Here is a 22,168-nt window from a genome sequence, read left to right on the forward strand (position 1 = left end):
TAATACCAGCATTTTGGGAGGCTGAGGGGGGCTGATTACCTGAGGCTGGGAGTTCAAGACCAGTCTGGCCAACTTGGTGAAACCCTGTCTCTACTGAAAACACAAAAATTGGCTGGGCATGGTGGCAAGCGCCTGTAATTTCAGCTACTCTGGAGGCTGAGGCAGGAGAATCGCTTGAATCCAGGAGGCAGAGGTTGCAGTGAGCAGAGATCTCACCACTGCACTCCAGCCTGGGCGACAGAGCAAGACTCCATCTCAAAAAAAAAAAAAAAAAAAAGTAAAAAATGGCCTTGGGTACTTTTTTTGTAGCTAGCCGTTCTGCAAGGTGTAGCTGTCTTACACCTATTCAGGTCCTGAACCCAGTGGCATGGCAAACACTCTCTTTGTTCCAGAATCCAGGAGCACCCAGATCTCCCAGCCAGTTAAGCTCTCTCAGTCTTGGGTCTGTCTGATGAGCCGACTTGAGGAAAAGATCTTCTGTTTCTAGGAGGACCTGCATTCTAGGTCTCTGTGTATAAGCTGGATGTTACGTTTCCTTTGAGTGTGTTCAATGTGGTCCTCCAATGTGTGTGCTGTGATTTATTTTTAAGTATTTTTGGACTAATATCTGTCTTCCCAGCAGATGTGGTGGCTCATGCCTGCAATCCTATTACTTTCAGAGGCTGAGGGAGGCGGGTTGCTTGAGCTCGAGAGTTTGAGACCAGCCTGGGCAATATGGTGAAACCCTGTCTCTACAAAAAATACAAAACTTAGTCAGATGTGGTGGTGCACCTGTAGTCCCAGCTACTCGGGAGGCTGAGGCAGGAGGACTGCTTGAATCTGGGAGGTCGAGGCTGCAGTGAGCCGAGATTGTGCCAATGCATTCCAGCCTGGGTGACAAAGTAAGACCCTGTCAAAAAAAAAATATATCTGTTTCCCCCATTAGACTGTAATCTCCATGAGGGCAGGGACCCAGTCTTTTCTTTGCTCACCAGTTTTATCTCAAATGCCTGGCTCATAGTTGGAGCTCAGTACATATTTATTGAAAGAATAATTGTGTACAGTCTGTGTCTATGTGTACTTTAGTAGCAATTTATTTCTGAGGCTGGGGTGACAGAGAGCTAATGTCCTCTGAGAATGAGAATTGTTCAAATGACGTATATGACATACCTATGTCTAGTCTTTGTGTTCCGATTGTGTTTTATGCATGTAATCTGGAAATTTGTGGAGGCGATTCAGAAAATAGCAAACACCCATTATGCATCAGATCCTGAGTTAGGCCCGGGGCAAAAACGACTTCTCCCACTGGTCCTGCTAACTGTGGGGAGGATCTGGAGGTGAGATTTTAATCGGGGTAGAAATTGTTTATTTATTTTCATTTTTTATGTTAAGATTATTGCTTTTGGGGGGGCTTTCTAGCAAAAACCAGAAAGCCTGCCGGGCAAATTCTAAAAAAGCTGTAACACTAGGGTAGAAATTGTTGATGCCAAGTTTAGGGCAGGGGGCGGAGCCTCGCTCCAGAAGCTCCGCCCAGGGCACCATTTTTTTTCATTCCGGAACCTTTTATCCCCCTCCCCACCGTGTTTTCCTCCGGTGCCTTTTGAGCAACGAGCACTTCCGGAGTCTCCCGGCGGGTCTTCCTACCAAAGTCAGCTTCTCGCCTCGTGTGCGCCGGCACATTTGGCTCCCGTGCGCCGGCCGGGTTAGCTCGCGTCCTCACGCACTTTGGGTTTCCCGGTCTCATGGCCGGTCTGACCCTATTTGTGGGCCGCCTCCCGCCCTCGGCCCGCAGTGAGCAGCTGGAGGAATTGTTCAGTCAGGTGGGGCCGGTGAAGCAGTGCTTCGTGGTCACTGAAAAAGGTAGGGGGCGGGGCGGTCGAGAATAGGGCTGGGGTTTCCTGGGAGCGAGATGGGGGCGAGGGCACCTTTCCAAACTTCAGGGAGTCGTATCATTCTTTACCCGCCCCGAAGAGAAGGAACTGGGAACTGAGTTTCTTTTCCAGACTGATTCTGCTTTAGATGCGTTCATAGGGGTCAGTATATGAAAAACAAAGCATTCCCTTACGTTTCTATAGCGCTTTCTGTTGAGTATGCGCGCTATTGAAAATAGTTAAGTAGAGCATCAGTAAGGCTTATTGAGAGTCACTTGATTGCCAGATACAGTGATCAGTTTGATACAGTTTATCTCATTTCATTTTCTCAGTAATCTTACCAGATGGTGAATCTTAATCTCATTTTACAGACAGGAATCTGAGATTTAGGGGAATTTAGTAACGTTAGTAAGTTCGTACAGCTATTAAGTAGTGGACCCCGAATTTGATCCTCAGACCTTTACATCTTAGCCAGAATGCTACCCATTCGTTCATTCATTTATTCAGCAGATACTTAATGAATACCTACTGTGTGCCAGGAAGTGTTGTAGGTCCTGGGGATGCAGCAGTGCACAATACCAAACCAAAAAACTTTGCTCTTTTATCTTCAAGGTGGGGAAGACCACCAGTAAGCCAGTTGTGTAGTGAAAACTGTGTCAAATGCTAAGGAGAAAAATAAGTCAGGGAAAGGGGTTGGGTAGTCTATGTTCATGTGTGTAGTGGGGAGAGGGAGTGAAGAATGGCAATATAGATAAGGTGGCCAGAGAAGGACTGACTGAGGTGAGAGAGTGAACATATGCCTCTTGGGAGGAGAAAATTCCGGAAGAGGAAACAGCAAGCGCAAAGATGCGGAAGCAGAGATATGCCTGGTATATTGGAGGAGTAGCAAGGAGGACAGGGTGACTGGAGTGAAGTGAGTGAAGGGAAAGGGTCAGGAGACAAGAGGGAGAGTAGCAGATCATGTAGGATTTTGTGTGTGTGTGTGTGCGTGAGACTGCTTCTTGCTCTGTCTCTAAGACTGGAGTGCAGTGGAGCCATCTCAGCTTACTGCAACCTCTGCCTCCTGGTTCAAGTGATTGTCCTGTCTGAGCCTCCCAAGTAGCTGGGATTACAGGCAAGTGCCACCATGCCCGGCTAATTTTTGTATTTTTAGTAGAGACAGGGTTTCGCTATGTTGGCCAGGCTGGTCTCTCTCTCCTGACCTCAGGTGATCTGCTCACCTCATGTAGGATGTTAGAGACCATTGCAAGGACTTTGGCTTTTACTCAGAGATAGGAAGCCACCGATTTTAAGCAGAGAGTAGTAAGTATGATCTGACTTTCATTTTGGAAGAGTCTCTGGCTGGTGTGTTGTGAATAGACTGCTGGAGAATAGGACAGAAGCTTAAATACTTAAAATAGAGACTGAAAGTGCTGTACAGTAGTGTTTATTAAACACAGATTATTACCTACTAGTGGGTCTTGAGTGGGTCATGACTAGAGTTTTTTTGTTTGTTTTGTTTTAGAAAACAGGGTCTTGCTCTTTCAACCAAGGTTGGGGTGCAGGGGTGAGATCATAGCTCAATGTAACCTTAAACTCCTGGGCTCAATTAATCCTCCTACTTCAGCCTCCTAAGTAGCTAGGACTACAGGCATGCTTCACCATGCCTGGCCAATTTTTGAATATTTTTGTAGAGACAGGGTCTCACTATGTTGCCCAGGCTGATCTCAAATGATCCTCCTGCATTGGCCTTCCAGAACACTGGGATTACAGGTGTGTGCCACCATACCTGGCCTAGAGTTTTTAACAAATTAAATAGTATAGTAGTAAATCCATATATGGTAAAGTATAAATATTTGTAAAACTTTTAAGTTTTAAATAAAGAATATATGTATGTACTGGGTTTCAGTATAAGTTACATTCCGTACAGCGAGTACTATGCAGTGCCAGGTGATTGTATTCCAGGGAAGAACAGACCATTGAATGGAAGTTCTCCTTTGAGTCCTCAGAATATAGGCTACATGTAACCTTACCTTAAACCTTGTCTACTTGGTCTAAATCCTTAAAAATCTCTTACTTTCTTTTTTAAAAACTATGCACTTTCCTCTCCAGACAGCTGAGATGCACTGGAAAGAGTGCTGCTCTCAGTGAAACGGGAGGGAGGGTATGTGGAGTGAAGTCTTCCTCCATAGCAGTGCAGGTCACTTCCGCTCTTTAAGATGGGAATAATTTCACAGGGTTGTCAGGGACTCTAAATGTATGTGAGCATGCTTTATGCAGACATGTAAAATGTGTGGTATTTACTGTATGTCCTTTTATTTGGGTGTCGAACTCCTTTACATTTTCAGCTGCTTTACTTTTGATAGTACTGATCAGGAAGGGCTATGAATTTTCTTGTTCTCATTTTCTGAAAGGTGAGCAGGCAGCTTTTATGACAGGGGGTTCCAAGAGAAGAGAAAAACTGATGTCATGTTGCTTTAACTAGTTTACGTAGATCAGTGTCCTGCGTCAAAGGGCTTATACCCTAAAGCAGATTCAAATGTAGTGGGAACAGAACCAGAGCAGTTGAGCTCTGTTTCCTTTTCAGGTAAAGGCAGACTGCTCAATCTGTCCTTTTCCTTTTTGATGCAGTAAATTATTTAAAATCTATCCAAAATGTTAAACCAGAAAGGGCAAAGGTGGGTTACAGTTGATATTTGTAATTTTCATCTGCTTGGTCCTCATACTGTTTTTTGTGGAGTCCTATGGAAGAACATGGGGGCTGGTAAGGAGGAGTTAATTCAGCTGCTAACACCGTACGTGACCTTAACCAGTTCACTTACTTTCTTCCGTCTCAAATTATTTATTTGGAAAGGAGTGGTAATATTTGCTTCACCTATTTTGAGGTGTTCTGAAGATAAAATCGATAAGAATTCATAGCTGCTTTGGAAAAGGTTTAATTTGATATTGACAGCTAAGGCATTGGTAATAGTGGTCATAACTTCTACAGTCTCTCTGGGCAGTATTTATTATTTGAGGTTCTTTGTCAGGGCCTCAGGCATTTATTATTGCTGATCTGTTTTGAGGAGTGACTGCATCATTGTGTTCTGATTTTTGAAGCTACCAGACTCTCTTAGTCCATTTTCTGTTGCTTATAACAGAATGCCTGAAACTGGGTACTTTATAAAGAAAAATTTATTTCTTACAGTTCTGGAGGCAGAGAATTCCAAAGTCTAGTGGCTGTATATGGTGAGAGCCTTCTTGTTAGTGGGGACTCTGCAAAATCCCAAGACGGTGCAGGGTGTCACATGGCAAGTGGGCTGAGTATGCTAATGTGCTTGCTCAGATCTCTCTTCCTCTTCTTATAAAGCTGCCAGCTTCACTGTCATGATTGCCCGTTAATCCATAATTGATTAATGCATTCCTGAAGACAGCCCTCTGATCCAAAAACCTCTTAAAGATTCCACCTTTCAATAGTGCTACATTGGGGATTAAGTTTCCAACACATGAAATTTGGGGGACACATTCAAACCATAGCACATACTTACCTTTCTTGCCTTCTCTGATGATGTTTTGTTCTTTGTGATGCTGAGTTCTTTGAGGGCCTAATATATTATGGAACCTCTGTGCTCTTGGGATTATCAGGAAAGGGGGAAGAAGAGGAGCTAACAGCCAAGACACCAAATTAAGAGTAGGAAGGCTAATGGTTTCTAAGCAAAGTGGGAATGGAACCACTGATACCACCCTTGTTTCTTTTCTTCCTGAGACTTTTAGCAAACTGATAGCAAGGTGGGTTGGGAGTATAGCCTCTAGCTTAGACTTTGAGGATTTTCGAATTGAGTTCTCTTGGCTTATGATTTTCTCTCCTTTTCACACTGCCCCTCCCCGCACTGCATTATTCCAGGGAGTAAGACCTGTCGAGGCTTTGGCTATGTCACTTTTTCTATGCTGGAAGATGTTCAGAGGGCCCTCAAGGAGATTACCACTTTTGAAGGTTGCAAGATCAACCTGACTGTTGCCAAGAAAAAACTGAGGAACAAGACAAAGGAAAAGGGGAAAAGTGGTGAGTTCTAGTAATTGAAGGAAGTTTTTCTTCCAGGCTGAGGAGCACTGTGAAACTGAGAGGGAGGCATGGTGATAGCTTCTAGAACTTAAAGCTTTTGGCATTTGTTTTTGATCTCCAGAATCATCCATTGTATTGTGATACTCATTTTAGTTCTTTTGTTGCATCTCAGTCTGAAAAATCTGGTATTCCTTGGTATTGCCACGCTTAACCCTGTGGTAAATGGCATCTGTCACCAGGAGCTTTTGTTCTGTGATGTTCTGGCCTAGAAGTGGGTGATTTTGGAGCACTTATTCCATTACCTCTTATTTTGTAGAAAACTCAGAGGTCCCAAAGAAGGAGCTGAAGCCTAAAAAAGCCAAAGTGGCAGATAAGAAAGCCAGGTTAATTATTCGGAACCTGAGCTTTAAGGTAAGTGAGAGAGAAAACAAACATTGCATGTTTGAAGGCTTTTAGAGCCAGGATGTGATCATTAGTAGAACTCCTCACCAAGATGGTATAATTGGGCTGAATTCCTTCTGGGAATGAACCTTACCCCTGTTGGATTCAGAAAGTGGGCCTGTGTAATACGGGTATTAAGTGTGAAGCTGCTTTCCTTTTTGGGGAAACTACTGCTGAGAAAGAAAAGATAGAAAAAGCTCTCAGATGTCTGTCTTTTCGCCTCTTAGATACAAAGTAAAACGTCTTCTATTTAGAAACATTTGATGTTTCAAAAGTAAAAGAAGTGAACATATTCATGTTTTTCATGATTAATGAATTAGTAATTGATACTTTATGTTAATTTGCTGTGATTGTATTTCTCTTTTTCTTTCTTAACTTTTGGCTTCAGTGTTCAGAAGATGAGTTGAAGACAGTATTTGCTCAATTTGGAGCTGTACTGGAAGTAAATATCCCTAGGAAGCCAGGTACTAATGAACCTTCACTTGATGTGAATTATGTTAGTTGGCATATTACCCTTGAACAAATATGTGTGATACATGTAAAATATATGGCTCAGTGCTTGACAACTAATGAAAACCCAAATAATGGTTCTATCCCCCCAGTGACATTTTCCGTTGGATCACAATTAGTTTCAGAAGACTAGTTAGAGAAAGTGCATTGCTCTCCCCAAGTCCAAGTCAGAGTATACTCAGTAAGAAGATGTAAGCAGTTGCTTTGGGGAATGGGCTGGCCTGCTGGCAGGATTTGGGCCATCTTGCAGGCCCGAATTGCAGTAACTTCCTTCTTAGTATTCTTCTGGCTACCTCCTGCTGCCTCTCACTTCTTTGTACATTTGCACACAGATGGGAAGATGCGTGGTTTTGCTTTTGTTCAGTTCAAAAACCTCCTAGAAGCAGGTAAAGCTCTCAAAGGCATGAACATGAAAGAGATAAAAGGTAAGTTTTCTATTCCCATGTCATTGACCCAGATATTTTTGGTGTCTCGGTGAATTAGTATAGTAACCCACTTTCTGCGTTTTCAAAAGATGTTTGCGTTGTTGAGAGTCTCATTGCTAATATGGTAGCTATTTAGGTGAAATATTCCTGGAACTTGATCTTAGGGTTAAACTTGAAAGAACCCTTGCCAGTATTCTTTCATTTATTTGGTGAGAGTGTCCTTTTAAATCCCTAGTGAAAAATGTCCCTGAAATAATTGCTGATAGATACAGGTTGGTATCTAGGTTCCTTCTTAGTTATGATCATCTGTGGCCTATTTATTAAACTGACTGTGAGGCTACTCTACATAATGACTTATCAGGTATTGTGCCTAAAGAAGTTATTGCCGGCCAGGTGTGGTGGCTCACGCCTGTAATCCCAGCACTTTGGGAGGCCGAGGTGGGTGGATCACCTGAGGTCATGAGTTCAAGACCGGCCTGGCCAACATGGCGAAACTCTGTCTCTACTGAAAATGCAAAAATTAGCCTGGTGTGGTGGCATATGCTTGTAATCCCAGCTACTCGGGAAGCTGAGGCAGGAGAATCGCTTGAACCCAGGAGCGGAGGTTGCAGTGAGCCAAGGTCGCACCGCTGCACTCTAGCCTGGGCGACAGAGGAAGAATCCATCTCAAAAAAAAAAAAAGAAAAAGATATTATTGCTGTAGAGACAGCCTAGCTTCTGAGGAGGTTCAGGTGATTCCAGAATGCCTGTTTTGATTCTTGATACTCTAACTGGGAACATAGTTCTAATTCTTTATGTTTTTACTCCGTCTCATCCCAGGTGTGGTGGCTGTGTAGAAAGGCAAAATTTCTGTTCATTGATAAAAAGGTTAAGGGTTAAGAGGAGTAGGCAGCAACTAGGAGCTTTATTTAAAGACCGGCATTCCTGAATTGACAGTTTCTTTGTCTCTACTGGTTCCATTATTGTCTGTGATGACTAGGGGTCCTTTACAGAGGTAGGGATGTTAAAACCACAGCCTTTCTGATACCACTTTTCTGTTTGACAGGGAGGACAGTGGCAGTGGATTGGGCTGTGGCAAAGGATATATATAAAGATACACAGTCTATTTCTGCTCTAGGTAAGATGTGGTAGTGTTGGGTGAGTGGGGGTGTCGTATAACCTGGGCAAGAGTAGCGAAACAACTGTGTTCATGATAAAAGTGTAAGAAAAAGGCTAGGTGCAGTGTCTCATGCCTATAATTCCAGCACTTTGGGAAGCCAAGGTGGGTGGATTGCTTAAGGTCAGGAGTTTCAGACCAGCCTGCCTAACATGGCAAAACCCCATCTCTACTAAAAATACAAAAATCAGCTGGGAGGTGGCGGGAGCCTTTCATCCCAACTACTTGGAAACTGGGAGTCAGAGGTTGCAGTGAGCCGAGATCACCCCACTTTACTCCAGCTTGGGTGACAAAGCAAGACTCTCTCAAAAAAAAAGTGTATGAGAACTTGCTTGTCAGAGTGAGACTATTGTAGAAGATTAACCAAAAGAGTGAGACTGAGCTTTCAGGGAAAACTCTAAATTCTTGCTGGCTCAGAAGAGTCCACGTCTGTTTGTCAATTCATATTGTACCATCTGGTGTTCTGGTCCCAAAACCTAGGCTCTTTTGAGTCTAAACCCCCTCCTGGGAGTGGCTGTGAGTGAGCCTGAGCTCATTGTCCCCTTTACTTGCTGTTCTTTCCAAGCTTTGCATAATAGGAGTTATGGAACATTAAGAACAGAGAAACTTAAAACTTGAGTTTTATTTAGAAAACAATTGGCTGTTAAGCCACCAGGGTCTCAGAGAATAGAATGCACTGAGATTGAAGTTCATGGCTTGGCTTTGCCCCCTAGTGAGCATTTTGATGGCTGTGGTGTATGAATGGTTGGCTGTTTGCAGAGGCTCAGTTGCCACTTCTTTTAGTCTGGGCCAGATGAACCTTCAGGGTGATGAATAGGACAAATTCTAATGGAATCTGGGTGATGGGAGTTTTGTTTATTTCTATTTTTGCTTTTTTTTTCTTTATACTTTCTCCTGTTATATACAGTAAGAAAAATATATGAAATTCTGTAAAACCAAGGAAACCACCAACTTGGAGTATTGGTTACCCTTGTTAAAATAACATCATTTTGGATATTAAATGAACTTTTTCTTTCTTTACTTCCCTCCATAGGTGAAGAAAAGAGCCGTGAATCTAAACATCAGGAATCAGTTAAAAAGAATGGCAGGGAGGAAAAGGATATGGAGGAGGAAGAAAATGATGATGATGACAATGATGGTGATGATGATGATGACGAGGTTGATGATGATGAAGATGAAGGGGAGGAGAATATAGAATCAAAGGTGACCAAGCCTGTGCAAATTCAGAAGAGGTAAGCAGCTCAGCCTATTCTGAGACAGCAGAGGAAAATTCAAGATTGTCTCTGAGAAGAAAAATTCTCCTTTTTCTGCCTGCATCATTGCAGAATTGACATGTGTAATGAAATTGAATAGGCCCCTCTGTCAGCGCACAGCCTTAGTTCTGATCTGTGCCTTTGCAGAGCAGTCAAGAGAACAGCCTCCGCAGAAAGCAGTGAAGATCATTCTGAGGAGGACAGTGACCTGGAGGAAAGCGATAGTATTGATGATGGAGAGGAACTGGCTCAGAGTGATAGCAGCACTGAGGAGCAAGAGGATAAAGGTTCACTTGGGTTTTCACTTTAAATGGTCTTTAGAAATTACTGAAGTTACTGAAATGAACATGAGTTCTGCTTAGGCCTCTTTTTAAATAGGACTCTGAGGTGGTCTATCAAATTGTGTTTAAATGCAGAAAAGGAAACTTTTATACTCCTTTCTTCCAAAGATTTTTTTGTTGTTTCCTTTTTGTTTTGATTTTTAAATGAGTTTTGGAGTGGTGTTTGAGGGTTAAGATTCTTAGAGAATTTAAGACCTAGCTTAATGGTGAGGTTCTGCCTCTCTCTGGATTGTCCAACTTGATTGAATAACCAGATAAACAGCATCTTACACAGATAATATAGAAGAAACAGATGATATAACAATCTGAATTCCAAGGTAGATTTTAAACAACTCCTTTGAGTTACGGTGAGGATGAAGAGCTGTATAGTCAGCTTGCACTGCCATAACAAAGTACTATTGTCTAGGTGGCTTAAACAACAGAAACTTATTTTCTCACAGCTCTGGAGGCTAGAAGTCCCAGATGCCAGCTGATTCCATTTTGGGTGAAGCTCTCTTCCTGGCTTGCAGACTGCTGCCTTCTCACTATGTCCTTGCATGGCGTTTTCTTTGTGTGCTTGAATTGGGGGAGAGAGAGAACGAGTAACAGTGAGCTCTGGTCTCTCTTTTCTTATAAGCACAGCAGTCCTATCAGATTAGGGTCCCAACCTTAAGAGCAAGCTAGCCGCAGTTACCTCCCTAAAGTCTTTGTTTCCAAATATAGTTACGTTTGGGGTTAGGGCTTCGATATATGAATTTTGGGGGAACACAGAGCATTTCATAGCAAGGAACTCTTTGAACATGTTGTAAAACTTTAGCCAATCCTTATTGCTGCCTTTATTGAGAATAAATTCAACTTGTTTATTGAGGAAGGCAGGTCATTACAGAATGAGAAATGGTTAATAACTGGTTGTTCTTTGATTTGTCTGGCTGGAGATTTTTATTCAGCTATTTTTATTCTGATTCCATTTCAGTAAGTCTGGAATGTTGGTTTGACCATATAAAAACATCTGAGGAAATAAGCTTTTTCTGTGAGGAGAAAATGGTATATGCCTTAGAATCAAAGAAGCTTTTACACTGAAGGGACTATGAGGCTCTGTATTCTATAACCCAGTCAGCTGTCTCATGCCATTCTTTCAACTGAAAAACTTATAGGACAGATAAATGATAATGAGAGAAAGTTAATAAAAAACACAATACAGAAGAGTGTAATACGCAAAAGTTCCTCACCAATCCCAACAATTCCTCGAAGTAATCACTGTTGTTTCTTGTGTATCCTTCCAGATATTTTCTTTGTATATAGAAGCATATATGTCTGTTCTTGAAAACAAACATGAGTCTCCCTTATACCCAGATCATCAGCTTCTTAGGGAGCTTCCTCAGAGACAAACAAGGTTATTTGTTTCTGGTGTATCTAGAGATATTTTAATACATTTATAAGCAAACTGCACACATATACATACATATACACACTCGAAATAGTGGTTTTTTATAATTTGTGTGTGACTGTGTGTGTATGTTTTTCCTCAAAGGTTCCTGTGTCCTGTACAGTATTTCCAGAAAGTTTACACTGTTGTCATAGTGTACGGGAATGTCTTTTTCCCATACCCTTACCACATTGGATTCCATCTGTCTTTTTGATTTTGCAATCTGTTGGTGAAAAATAGTATCTCATTTCTTGTGCTATGTTTTCTTTAATTAAGAGTGAGTTAGAACATCTTTTCATGTACTTAATTGCATGTCCTCTGCCTACTTTTATTTATTTTTTTGAGACTGAGTTTCACTCTTGTTGCCCTGGCTGGGATGCAATGGCTCAATCTTGGCTCACCACAACCTCTATCTCTCAGGTTCAAGTGATTCTCCTGTCTCAGCCTCCTGAGTAGCTGGGATTACAGGCAGCTGCCACCACACCAGCTGATTTTTCTGTTTTTAGTAGAAATGGGTTGTTGTTTTGGCCAGGCTGGTCTCGAACACCTAACCTCAGGTGATTCACCTGCCTCGGCCTCCCAAAGTGCTGGGATTACAAGCATGTGCCTGGCCTCCTTTGTCTATTTTAATTGTTTTTTTCTTTTAACAGTTTATGTAAGATCTTTATGTACAGAAGTTAGCTCTTTGTCATGTGCTTATGCTAGTCTCTTTCAGTTTCTTGTTTTTCTTTTTACCTTAGCTGTGCAAGTCTCAAACAAAAAGAAGAGGAAATTACCCTCTGATGTGAATGAAGGGAAAACTGTTTTTATCAGGTATGCCTTTCTACCTCCAGAATTGCTTTTGTGTTGTCTTCATAGATCTCTCCTCCTCCTTTTCCTTCTCCTTTTGGCACCAGTTCTGTTACCTAGCCCAGAAAATTAGATCAAGCACATCTGGTCCCAGGAACATACCAAACAATGAGAAATGTAGGACAATCAGAACTATAACACAGAAGACAGATAGCATGGGTCCTGACATCATGTCTTCATCTAGATTTCATGCTTTGTAATTGGGTTGGCATCATTTATAAGAAATCAATTCAACTGTTAGAAACATCTTGCTTCTGGCCTTTGTTTTAGGGGGAGTGCTGGGGAGGAGTAACTGCTTATCTCAAATAATTTCTGTCTTTATGCCTAACTTATCTTCCGATGCAGGGTCCACAATAAAGTAAGGCATCTCATCTGTTTCCAGGAAAACGGGGTGGGAGTAGGGATGGAGATAGGCTTTATTTCATGTTGCTGTTGCTGTTTAGCTCTACTGACTGCAACAGATTGCTGCTTTCATAAGGTTAGGATGTCTTTAGTACACCTCATGCATGCCTTCTAGTCTTTCTAAAGTACCAGCATACTAGGGTCATTTGGGTCTGATTTTAGAGGTATATATTTTATCTTCTTATGCAGTCTTTTAAAATTGTTTTTTTTGGGCACGGTACTCAACGCTTGTAATCCCAGCATCTTGGGAGGTAAAGGCAGACAGATCACTTGAGGCCAATTCAAGACCAGCCTGGCCAACATGGCGAAACCCCATTTCTACTTAAAATACAAAAATTAGCCATGCGTGGTGGCATGCGCTTATAACCCCAGCTACTTGGGAGGCCTGAAGCACGAGAATTGCTTAAAGCCCAGAGGTGGAGGTTATAGTGAGCTGGGATTGTACCACTGTACTCCAGCCTGGGTGATAGAGCAAGACTCTGTCTCAAAAAAAAAAAAATTGTTATACAATTTATGTTCATTCTAGGAAATTGATGAATACATGAGCAAAAAGAAAAAAAAAACCCTTTAATCACTACTCAGAGAACACCTATACTACATGCCCACATCATAAACTTAACCCTAACCCTAACCTTAACCCTAACAGAGATGAATTTATACATGCTGTACTGAACCCCATTTTCTCACCTAACTGCATGTCTTTCCATATATTTAAAAAATTGTGTTATTTGTAACTGTCATATAAATAATTTTGTATTTGTGGAGGATCTAACAGGAAGAAAGAAATGTCACAGTAAGGAAGAAGCGTGTGACCTCAGTACTAAGGATACCGTTCCTTATACACCTTTTAAATAATAAAGAACTTAGGAAAATAAAGGGGTGGAAGAGAGAAAACCATGTATATGATGAAGCAAATTAAAAGAAATAATGTAGCTAGGATATGTCTTATTGCAGAAACCTTTTTTATCTGGGTTATCCATGAAATAGAATCATTCATGAGGCTGTTTAGTGCATAGAAGAGAAGTAAAGTCATAGATACTTATTAGGGACTGTTTTTTTTCCTCCTGGAAGGATTAAATAGTTGGGGAAATGAGGAATCTTTATACTGTGTTGCAATTTTAGGACAACAAAATCTCCTTCTAACATTTTTTAATCCCTTCAAGAGAAGTAAGTAGTTTTCTTTTTTTGGACTTAGTAAATTTTACTGTGTTTGCTTTTATGTTACTATTTTGAATAATTTTCTGACTTTTGTAAGATTTCAACTGAAACGTGGATTTAATAGCAACACAGAAGAAAAACTGGCTAATTGAGAAAGAGAATTTGACTTTTTTCACTAGTCTCCTGTGAATCTTCTAGTTTCTAGTAAGAGAAATGAATTTTGGCCAATTTAATTGAAAAAGAGGGTTTCAGAAAAAGTTGCCAGCAAGCCTCAGGAAGAGGCTGAAAATCTGGGCAGTTCTGGGGCCCTAGGTGATGGAGAATGTGGGTCTTTTCTCCGGGCTATCACTTTTTTTTTCTTTTAAAGTATAACATATTCTGTAAAGTACATTAAGCATACAGCTCAGCTAAAATTTTATATGTATTCATCCATGTAGCCACCACCCAGATTAAAATGTAGAAATTTCCAGCACCCCAGAAGTTTCCCTGGCATGGGGCACCACTGTTTTGAAATGAATCTGTACCTACAGTTTGGTGTTTGTATATGTCTGTTTATGTTTTCAGATTCCTGAGAAAGAGAACTTGATTGACAAAGGAAAGACAGTTGGGGCCAAGGGCCACTGGGGGCCATCTCTATGTATTAGTGCTATTTGTGAACAAGGGAGACATTGTCCTGGAACATGTAATTGACCTTTGATGTGATCATCTGGTTGTCTTCCATAGAAATCTGTCCTTTGATTCAGACGAAGAAGAACTAGGGGAGCTTCTCCAACAGTTTGGAGATCTCAAATATGTCCGCATTGTCTTGCATCCTGACACAGAGCATTCTAAAGGTATGTGTTTTCAGCTGGCCAGGCCCTAAGAGAGTTGAGGCCACTGCTGAGAGTATTAACGAGGTTACATGAGAGCATAATGTATGCCATTTTGAGGGGTTCACAGTCCACCAGCCAGCCCGGGTTCCTGGGTTCCATAAAAGTACCAGGGACACTGGGTACGGTGGAGCATGCTTGTAATCCCAGCACTTTGGGAGGCTGAGGTGGGAGGATTGCCTGAGCTCAGGAGTTCGAGACCAGCCTGGGCAACATGGTGAAACCTTGTTTTTACTAAAATACAAACAATTAGCTGGGCATGGGGGTATGCACCTGTACTCCCAGCTACTTGGGAGGTTGAGGCAGGAGAATTGCTTGAACCTGGGAGATGGAGGTTGCAGTGGGCTGAAATCGAGTCACTGCACTCCAGCCTGGGCGACAGAGCAAGACTCCATCTCCCCCCCCCTCAAAAAAAAATGTACCAGGGACATCCTGAGGTTGTCTTAATGGTGTCAAACTCAGCATCTTTAATGGTGCTGCTAGCCATAATTTTGTCTAAGCTTTTTAAGCCCTTTCTTATTTACTTTAGGGTAATGAATTCCATTTTTGTTCTTTGCATTTCAAATGTGATAGTATCTCATGGGTATTAATCACTCCACATTGCTTGAAATTACCAGGATCTTTTTTTTTCCTGTTGCTTTTGTTAGAGGTGGAAGCTGACAGAGAAACTCTGTTGCAGTGGCAGCAGTTAGAAGGAAAACTCTGTGTTGCAGGAGTGCTGCCTTAAATTTTTTTTTTTCTAAAGCTATTTTTTTTGAGTTTTAAGAGTTGACCATTCTTCATTCTAGTATACTGTTGTTAGGTAAACATCTTTCCAACCCATTCATAATCTTTGATTTCATCTGTTGCTGCCATTCTCCTAAAGCACTGAGTTCTTAATTTATTCTGATTCATGATTCCTTTGACATACAGCCATCCTCTCCATAGAAAAATGCTGCTTTGGAGGGTGTGTGGGCTCTCTTCAGCCTATCCGTGGTTTAAGAACCTCCATTCTAAACCTTTTTGTTTTTCACATCGATAGGACCTAATCACTTGATTTTTACTCATCTAAAAAAAGTAAGACCTGGTGCGTACCTGAAATCCCAGCTACTCAGGAGACTTGGGGGGGCCCAGGAGTTTGAGGCTTCAGGGAGCTATGATTGCCACTGCACTCAAGACTGTGAGACAGAGAGAGACCTCCTCCATCTCTTAAAAAAAAAAAGATGTGAATAAGGCAGCACTGTGGAATGAAGTTAGGGGTCTGATTAATCCCAGCTGTGCTACAGATCAACTAGGTGATTTTTGGCAAATCATTTAACTACTGTTGGCTTCGGGTTTTCATCTGTAAAATTAGTGGGTTCAAGTAGAATAATCACTTAAGGTACCTTCAGTTTTCATGCTTAGTTATACTTCTTGAATCTTTTCCATTTCTAAAATGTTTTTAGACCATTTGAATTGCATAGAATGTTCCAAGTTCAGTCCATTAATGTTAACAGAGTTCATGATCTTAATAAGCATAGTTTTAGTCAGTTTTTAAAAAAACGTGTTGTCCTTTCCAGGCTCATTAAATTTTTCTGACACCTTTTCTACCTAGTCATGCAGCCTGGTGCTGCTCCTATAACTCATCCCTCTCAGTATGCCATTTTGCTGCCTGGAAGAGCTAAATATTAACTGCAGTCTTTTAGGGAAATGTTAAGACTGAACCCAGTCTGGAGTGCAGTGGCACGATCTCAGCTCACTGCAACCTCTGCCTCTCGGGTTCAAGCAATTCTCCTGCCTCAGCCTCCTGAGTAGCTGGGATTACAGGCATTCATTACCATGACTGGCTAATTTTTGTATTTTTAGTAGAGAGGGTTTCACCATGTTGGTCAGGATGGTCCCGAACTCCTGACCTCATGATCCGCCTGCCTAGGTCTTCCAAAGTGCTGGGATTACAGGTGTGAGCCACCATGCCCGGCCCAATAATTAAATTCTTACCCATTCAGAGAGAAGTAGCCATTTTCTTCATATTCAATCTAATTAGATTCATTCGAATCTGCCTATTAGAAACATGTTCCCCATATTTCTTTATTATTTGTTTTTTTCTATTGAGTATCTGTTAATGCTGTACACTATGGTAGGTGCTAGGAATATAGAAACACAAGAACTGTGGTCATTTTTCCTGAGGTATTTATTCTGTTTGGGAAGATGTCACCTGAGTGGTGCTATAATAGAGATGTGAGTGGAGGATAGGAGGCAGGAGGGGAAACAGAAGTTCCTGGGTAGTGCCCTTTTTGTTGGCCTGCCACATGAGTCCTTTCAGCTCGTCTGCTGCCATTCTTTTTTTTTTTTGAGACGGAGTTTCACTCTTGTTACCCAGGCTGGAGTGCAATGGCACGATCTCGGCTCACTGCAACCTCCACCTCCTAGGTTCAGGCAATTCTCCTGCCTCAGCCTCCTGAGTAGCTGGGATTACAGGCACGTGCCACCATGCCCAGCTAATTTTTTGTATTTTTAGTAGAGACGGGGTTTCACCATGTTGACCAGGATGGTCTTGATCTCTTGACCTCGTGATCCACCCGCCTCAGCCTCCCGAAGTGCTGGAATTACAGGCTTGAGCCACCGCGCCCAGCCGCTGCCATTCATTTTTATAGAAGGTGGAATTTCTGTAGCTCTAAGAATATGGCAGTGTTTTCATATCTGAGAGAATATTTAAAATTTAAAGAAACACTAAAAAAAATGAAACTTGTATTTCTTTTTTGGAATCTACTGAAAGGTAAAATTACTTTCTTTCCTTATAAAAGTCGGTCATGCCTGTAACCCCAGCACTTTGGGAGGCTGAGGCAGGCAGATCACCTAAGGTTAGGAGTTTGAGGACCAGCCTGACCAACATGGAGAAAACCTGTCTCTCCTAAAAATACAAAAATTAGCAAAGAGTGGTGGCGCATGCCTATAATCCCCGCTAGAGGCTGAGGCAGGAGAATCATATGAACCCGGGAAGCAGAGGTTGTGGTGAGCTGAGATTGCACCATTGCACTCCAGCCTTGGCAGCAGGAGCAAAACTCCATCTCAAAAAAAAATATTGTTTTTTTGTCAATAGCAGAAATAGAGATGGGTTAATTGGCCCTGGATCTAATCAAGGAAAGGCATACCTTGTGAAGATTCTAGAGTTTGAGCCAAGAATTGAGCTCATGGCTTTCTGATTCCCTGCTGTTTTCATATAGTAGAGGACAGAGACTTACTCTGAGAGGCAGATCTGCCTGTATCTGATGCCTCCCAGGTGACTGTGAGCCAGTGAGATCTGTAGTTGAGTTTAGAGTTAAGTGGTTCCTGCTTAATATTTTAGTCTTCTAATAGGTACTTTGTAAGTGGTGCTGAATTAAGTGTTAGGCTGGAATTTCTCTACCATTTCATGTGAATATTTCTTTTTCTTTTTTTTTTTTTTTTTGGAGATAAGGTCTCACTCTGTCACCCAGGCTGGAGTGCAGTGATGATGGCTTACTTCAGCCTTGACCTCCCAGGGTCAGGCCATCCTCCCACCTCAGCCTCCCGAGTAGCTGGAACTACAGGCATGTGCCACCACATCCAGCCAATTATTGTTATTATTTTTTCACCCATAAAGATGGGGTTTTGTCATGGTGTTCAGGCTGGTCTCTAACTCTTGGGCTTAAGTGATCCTCCTGTCTTGGTCTCCCAAACAGCTGGGATTACAGGTATGAGCCACCATGTCTAGCCCTCATGTGGATATTTCTTGTTAAGAGAGATCATGAGACTAAAGTTCTAAGAAGAACTAGAAAAGGTGAAGTAATAATGAAATTTCATTAAGAGCAGTAGTGTCTTTGTCTTTATTTGGTACCTAACATAGTGCCTGTTTCAGTACAGTGTGCACCACTTAACGATGGGGATTCATTCTGCAAAGTTTATTATTTGGTGATTTTGTCATTGTGTGAATGTCATAGTGTACTTACACAAACCTAAATGGTATGACCTACTACACACATCGGCCATATGATATAGCCTGTTGCTCCTAGGCTACAAACCTATATAGTACAGCATATTGTTTCACTGAATGTTGTAGTCAGTTGTGTATCTAAATATTTCTGTACATAGAAAGGATATAGTAAAAATACAGTATAAAAGATAAAAAACACCTATATAGGGCAGATCCACTGTACTCTTACGGGGTCATTGTTGTATATACAGTCTGTTACTTATCAAAACATCATTATGCAAGTACCTGGCTGTACGTGTAGTTGCTACCTGCTCCTTCCACTCTGTGTCAGGCTGCTGCTATTTATAGTGTTGTCTTTGGTTTAGCCATGGGAGTTTGGGATCTCACTGAATTTTGTCTCATTGTGCAGGTTGTGCATTTGCTCAATTCATGACTCAAGAAGCAGCTCAGAAATGCCTTCTAGCTGCTTCTCCAGAGAATGAGGTAAGGAAGATATTTCCTTTACCCTGTAACACAGGAGGTAGTGCCTCTTAGGGGTAACATCTGATACTTACACAAAGATTTATTATTATTATTGTCAATAATACTAAAACTAACACTTATTTAGCACTTCGTATGTGTTAGGCACTGAACTTTACATGCATTATCTTTTTTTTTTTGAGACGGAATCTCGCTCTGTTGCCAGGCTAGAGTGCAGTGGCATGATCTCGGCTCACTGCGACCTCCGCCTGCTGGGTTCAAGTGATTCTCCTGCCTCAGCCTCCTGAGTAGCTGGTATTACAGGCATGCACCACCACGCCCAGCTAATTTTTTGTATTTTTAGTAGAGATGGGGTTTCACCATGTTGGTCAGGCTGGTCTCGAACTCCTGACCTCGTGATCTGCCTATCTTGCCCTCCCAAAGTGCTGGGGTTATAGGCATGAGCCACTGTGCCCAGCCTACATACATTATCTTATTTAATCATTATATCAGCCCTTTGGGGTAGGCAGAATTATTATCTCTACTTCATAGGTGAGGAAATGGGAATAATAATGTATCTGATATTTATTGCTGTCTGTGTGTCAGCCTCTTTCCTAGATTGATAACATGAAAGTCTAGGATAAGAAGGTAGTAAGGTCTTCTAGGAAGTAGAGTAGATGTTTGAGAGAGAATGTGTGTGGGTGTTGGAGAAGTATTCCATTTGTTCTGTAATCGAATATAGTATTATCTAATATTGCTGTTATTTCTTAAATCCTCTTGAGTAAGTAGTCTATTATTTCATTAGCTTTCTTTACAGTACTGGACATTTGCCTGTTTACAGATAATTTTCCTCAGTTTGGGACTAATCAACTCCCAGAAAATAAATTCTGTACTGCTGACTGCCTGAAATACACATGTGACCTTTTGCACAGCTATGCTAAATATTGTGAAGCCCAGTGATCCACTCGTAGCTAGCTGGGCTGAAACCTCATAGGGCTTGGCTTCCACAGCATAATTGGTATTTGCCCTTTCCCTTTCTGTGGTGTTCTTATCAGGTGCTTAGTTTCTAGTTTCTACTCAGTGTCTGTATGTGTGTGTGTGTGTCGTTTTTTTTTTTTTTTTGGTTTTTTTCTTTGGGACAGTCTTGCTCTGTTGTCCAGGCTGGAGTGCAGTAACATGATCTCAGCTTCCTGTCTCAGCCTCCCGAGTAGCTGGGATTACAGGCGCACCCCACCATGCCCGGCTAATTTTTGCATTTTTAGTAGAGATGGGGTTTCACCATGTTGGCCAGGCTGGTCTTGAACTCGTTACCCCAAGTGATCCACCTGCCTCAGCCTCCCAAAGTGCTGAGATTATAGGCCTGAGCCACTGCACTTGGCCATTATGCATTTTTTAGAAGGTTGTGATCTGTTACAGGCTGGTGGGCTTAAACTGGGAGGCCGGCAGCTCAAGGTTGACTTGGCAGTGACCCGTGATGAGGCTGCAAAGCTTCAGACAAAGAAAGTGAAGAAGCCGACTGGCACCCGGAATCTCTATCTGGCCCGAGAAGGCTGTGAGTAGTGGTAGGGAGATGTAACCCAGGCTTCTAAGTAGGTGGCCCTGTGCCATATCATTGATCCAGCAATAGTATATTTGGAAGCATGTTTCACATAAAAAACCCAAATGTTATCTTTAACAGTGTTATATGAGTATTCCACTTTAATAGATGTGGCTTTCTGTTAGGAAACCTTCACTCATTTTTGTGGGTTAACCATCCCAATTCTCTTTTCTGCCTGATTGACTAGTCTTTTTCAATAGAGGATTGGCAAGGCAAACAGGGAGAAAGAACTCAAAATACCTTTGCTTCTTGTCATTTCTAATCAGAGGTTTTCATTATGACTAAAATTACTCTTTTGGATTATTCATGGATTTAAAATATACACCCAGTACTTTCCTTTAATGTCAGAAAGACAATCATAAATTAGCTTTACATTTTTTAGAAAATTCTAGGTCACACAGTATTTATCAGTTCACCTCCTCCATAGCTTCACAGCCTGTACTAGTGTTGCTGTGTTTTTGGGGTGCAGGGGAGCGCTCAGCTTGTTCCCCACTGGGCTCCAGGCTCTCCCAAGAATGGGAGAGGGGACCATGGTGGGCGCAGTACGCTCATAAATACCAGACCCCAAAAAGTGTTTGCAGAAAGCGATTTATTTAGGCAGAGAAAGAGAAAAAGATGAGAAAAAAAAGGCTTCCATGAAGAGTGTGGAAGGGGACCCAAGTATGGAATCCAAAGCGGGGTAGGAGAAGGGGACTTTTAACCTGGAAGGAATTCCCACCTTCTTCAAGCCCCCTCCAATGAAAAGAGTTCCTTTAAACTTCCGCTGGAGTGACTGACTTTTTGGTTCTTCCCTGGCATGTGAAAATTAAACAGACCTGTTAAATCTCCTGGAGGGAGAGGCTTGGGGTGGGGGGCATGGCTCTGGGAAGTTCTTGCCCTTAAGATCACACCCTCTTCTGGACCCAGAAAGAGCACACGTTCGGCCACTAGTAATGTCCATTAGCCTTCAGCACTAGTTGTCTATGGCAACATAACTGTTTTCTGCTGGCTTATTTCACTGCTTAGTAATGGACCTCAAGTACATAAGGAACAGCAAAGTTAAGTTCCAAGGGCAGATTATAGGTGGAACATTGTGCATTCCAAATGCCAAAAATGTATTTATGTTCTATATTTCTTCCAGCCCTTTTTTTCTGACATTGGGCATGTACATGAAGCTTCTTGGAGGGGAGAGGAGGAGAAGAGGAATAAAATCACAAAATGTTCACAATTTTAGTTTTTGAGAGCAGCTCTGAGCCCAGAACTTAGCCCTGTAGCCCATTTCTGGACCTAACCAAATGCCATCATGTCCTGGCCAACATATCCTCTGGGCCCTGTACAAAGAGTTTGGCATCATTCAAATCACATTCCTTTGGTTGCTCAGTGAAAATTCCCTTGTTGATATCTTGGCCTTTTTCCCCTCTTTCTGCAGTAATTCGCGCTGGGACGAAGGCTGCAGAGGGCGTAAGTGCTGCTGATATGGCCAAAAGAGAACGGGTGAGTTGATTAGGCATTGACCTTCAGGTTCTACATGGCCTATAAGTCA

At 41.9% G+C, this 22,168-nt stretch overlaps 1 protein-coding gene and 1 non-coding gene across 4 annotated transcripts in view; one reads left to right on the forward strand and one right to left on the reverse strand.

Annotated features, from left to right (window-relative positions):
• Window positions 1-1,385: 1,385 nt before the first annotated feature.
• Window positions 1,386-1,447, reverse strand: LOC118143966 (U7 small nuclear RNA). Its single transcript, XR_004728444.1, has one exon. It is a non-coding gene; the product is annotated as a U7 small nuclear RNA (small nuclear RNA).
• A 145-nt stretch (window positions 1,448-1,592) lies between these two features.
• Window positions 1,593-22,168, forward strand: part of RBM28 (RNA binding motif protein 28) — a 35,790-nt gene continuing 15,214 nt past the window's right edge. For all 3 annotated transcript variants that reach the window (XM_009003118.5, XM_002752040.7, XM_035254824.3), the window contains exons 1-13: window positions 1,593-1,839; window positions 5,713-5,871; window positions 6,188-6,282; window positions 6,701-6,776; window positions 7,155-7,247; window positions 8,293-8,364; window positions 9,437-9,635; window positions 9,804-9,943; window positions 12,143-12,215; window positions 14,535-14,644; window positions 19,000-19,073; window positions 20,466-20,601; window positions 22,055-22,119. In XM_009003118.5, coding sequence (XP_009001366.4) covers window positions 1,722-1,839; window positions 5,713-5,871; window positions 6,188-6,282; window positions 6,701-6,776; window positions 7,155-7,247; window positions 8,293-8,364; window positions 9,437-9,635; window positions 9,804-9,943; window positions 12,143-12,215; window positions 14,535-14,644; window positions 19,000-19,073; window positions 20,466-20,601; window positions 22,055-22,119 — 1,410 coding nt within the window. In that variant the 5' untranslated portion in view covers window positions 1,593-1,721. The remainder of the gene's footprint in view (window positions 1,840-5,712; window positions 5,872-6,187; window positions 6,283-6,700; window positions 6,777-7,154; window positions 7,248-8,292; window positions 8,365-9,436; window positions 9,636-9,803; window positions 9,944-12,142; window positions 12,216-14,534; window positions 14,645-18,999; window positions 19,074-20,465; window positions 20,602-22,054; window positions 22,120-22,168) is intronic.

The sequence above is a fragment of the Callithrix jacchus genome, chromosome 11, assembly GCF_049354715.1.
Source record: "Callithrix jacchus isolate 240 chromosome 11, calJac240_pri, whole genome shotgun sequence".
Lineage (NCBI taxonomy): Eukaryota > Metazoa > Chordata > Mammalia > Primates > Cebidae > Callithrix > Callithrix jacchus.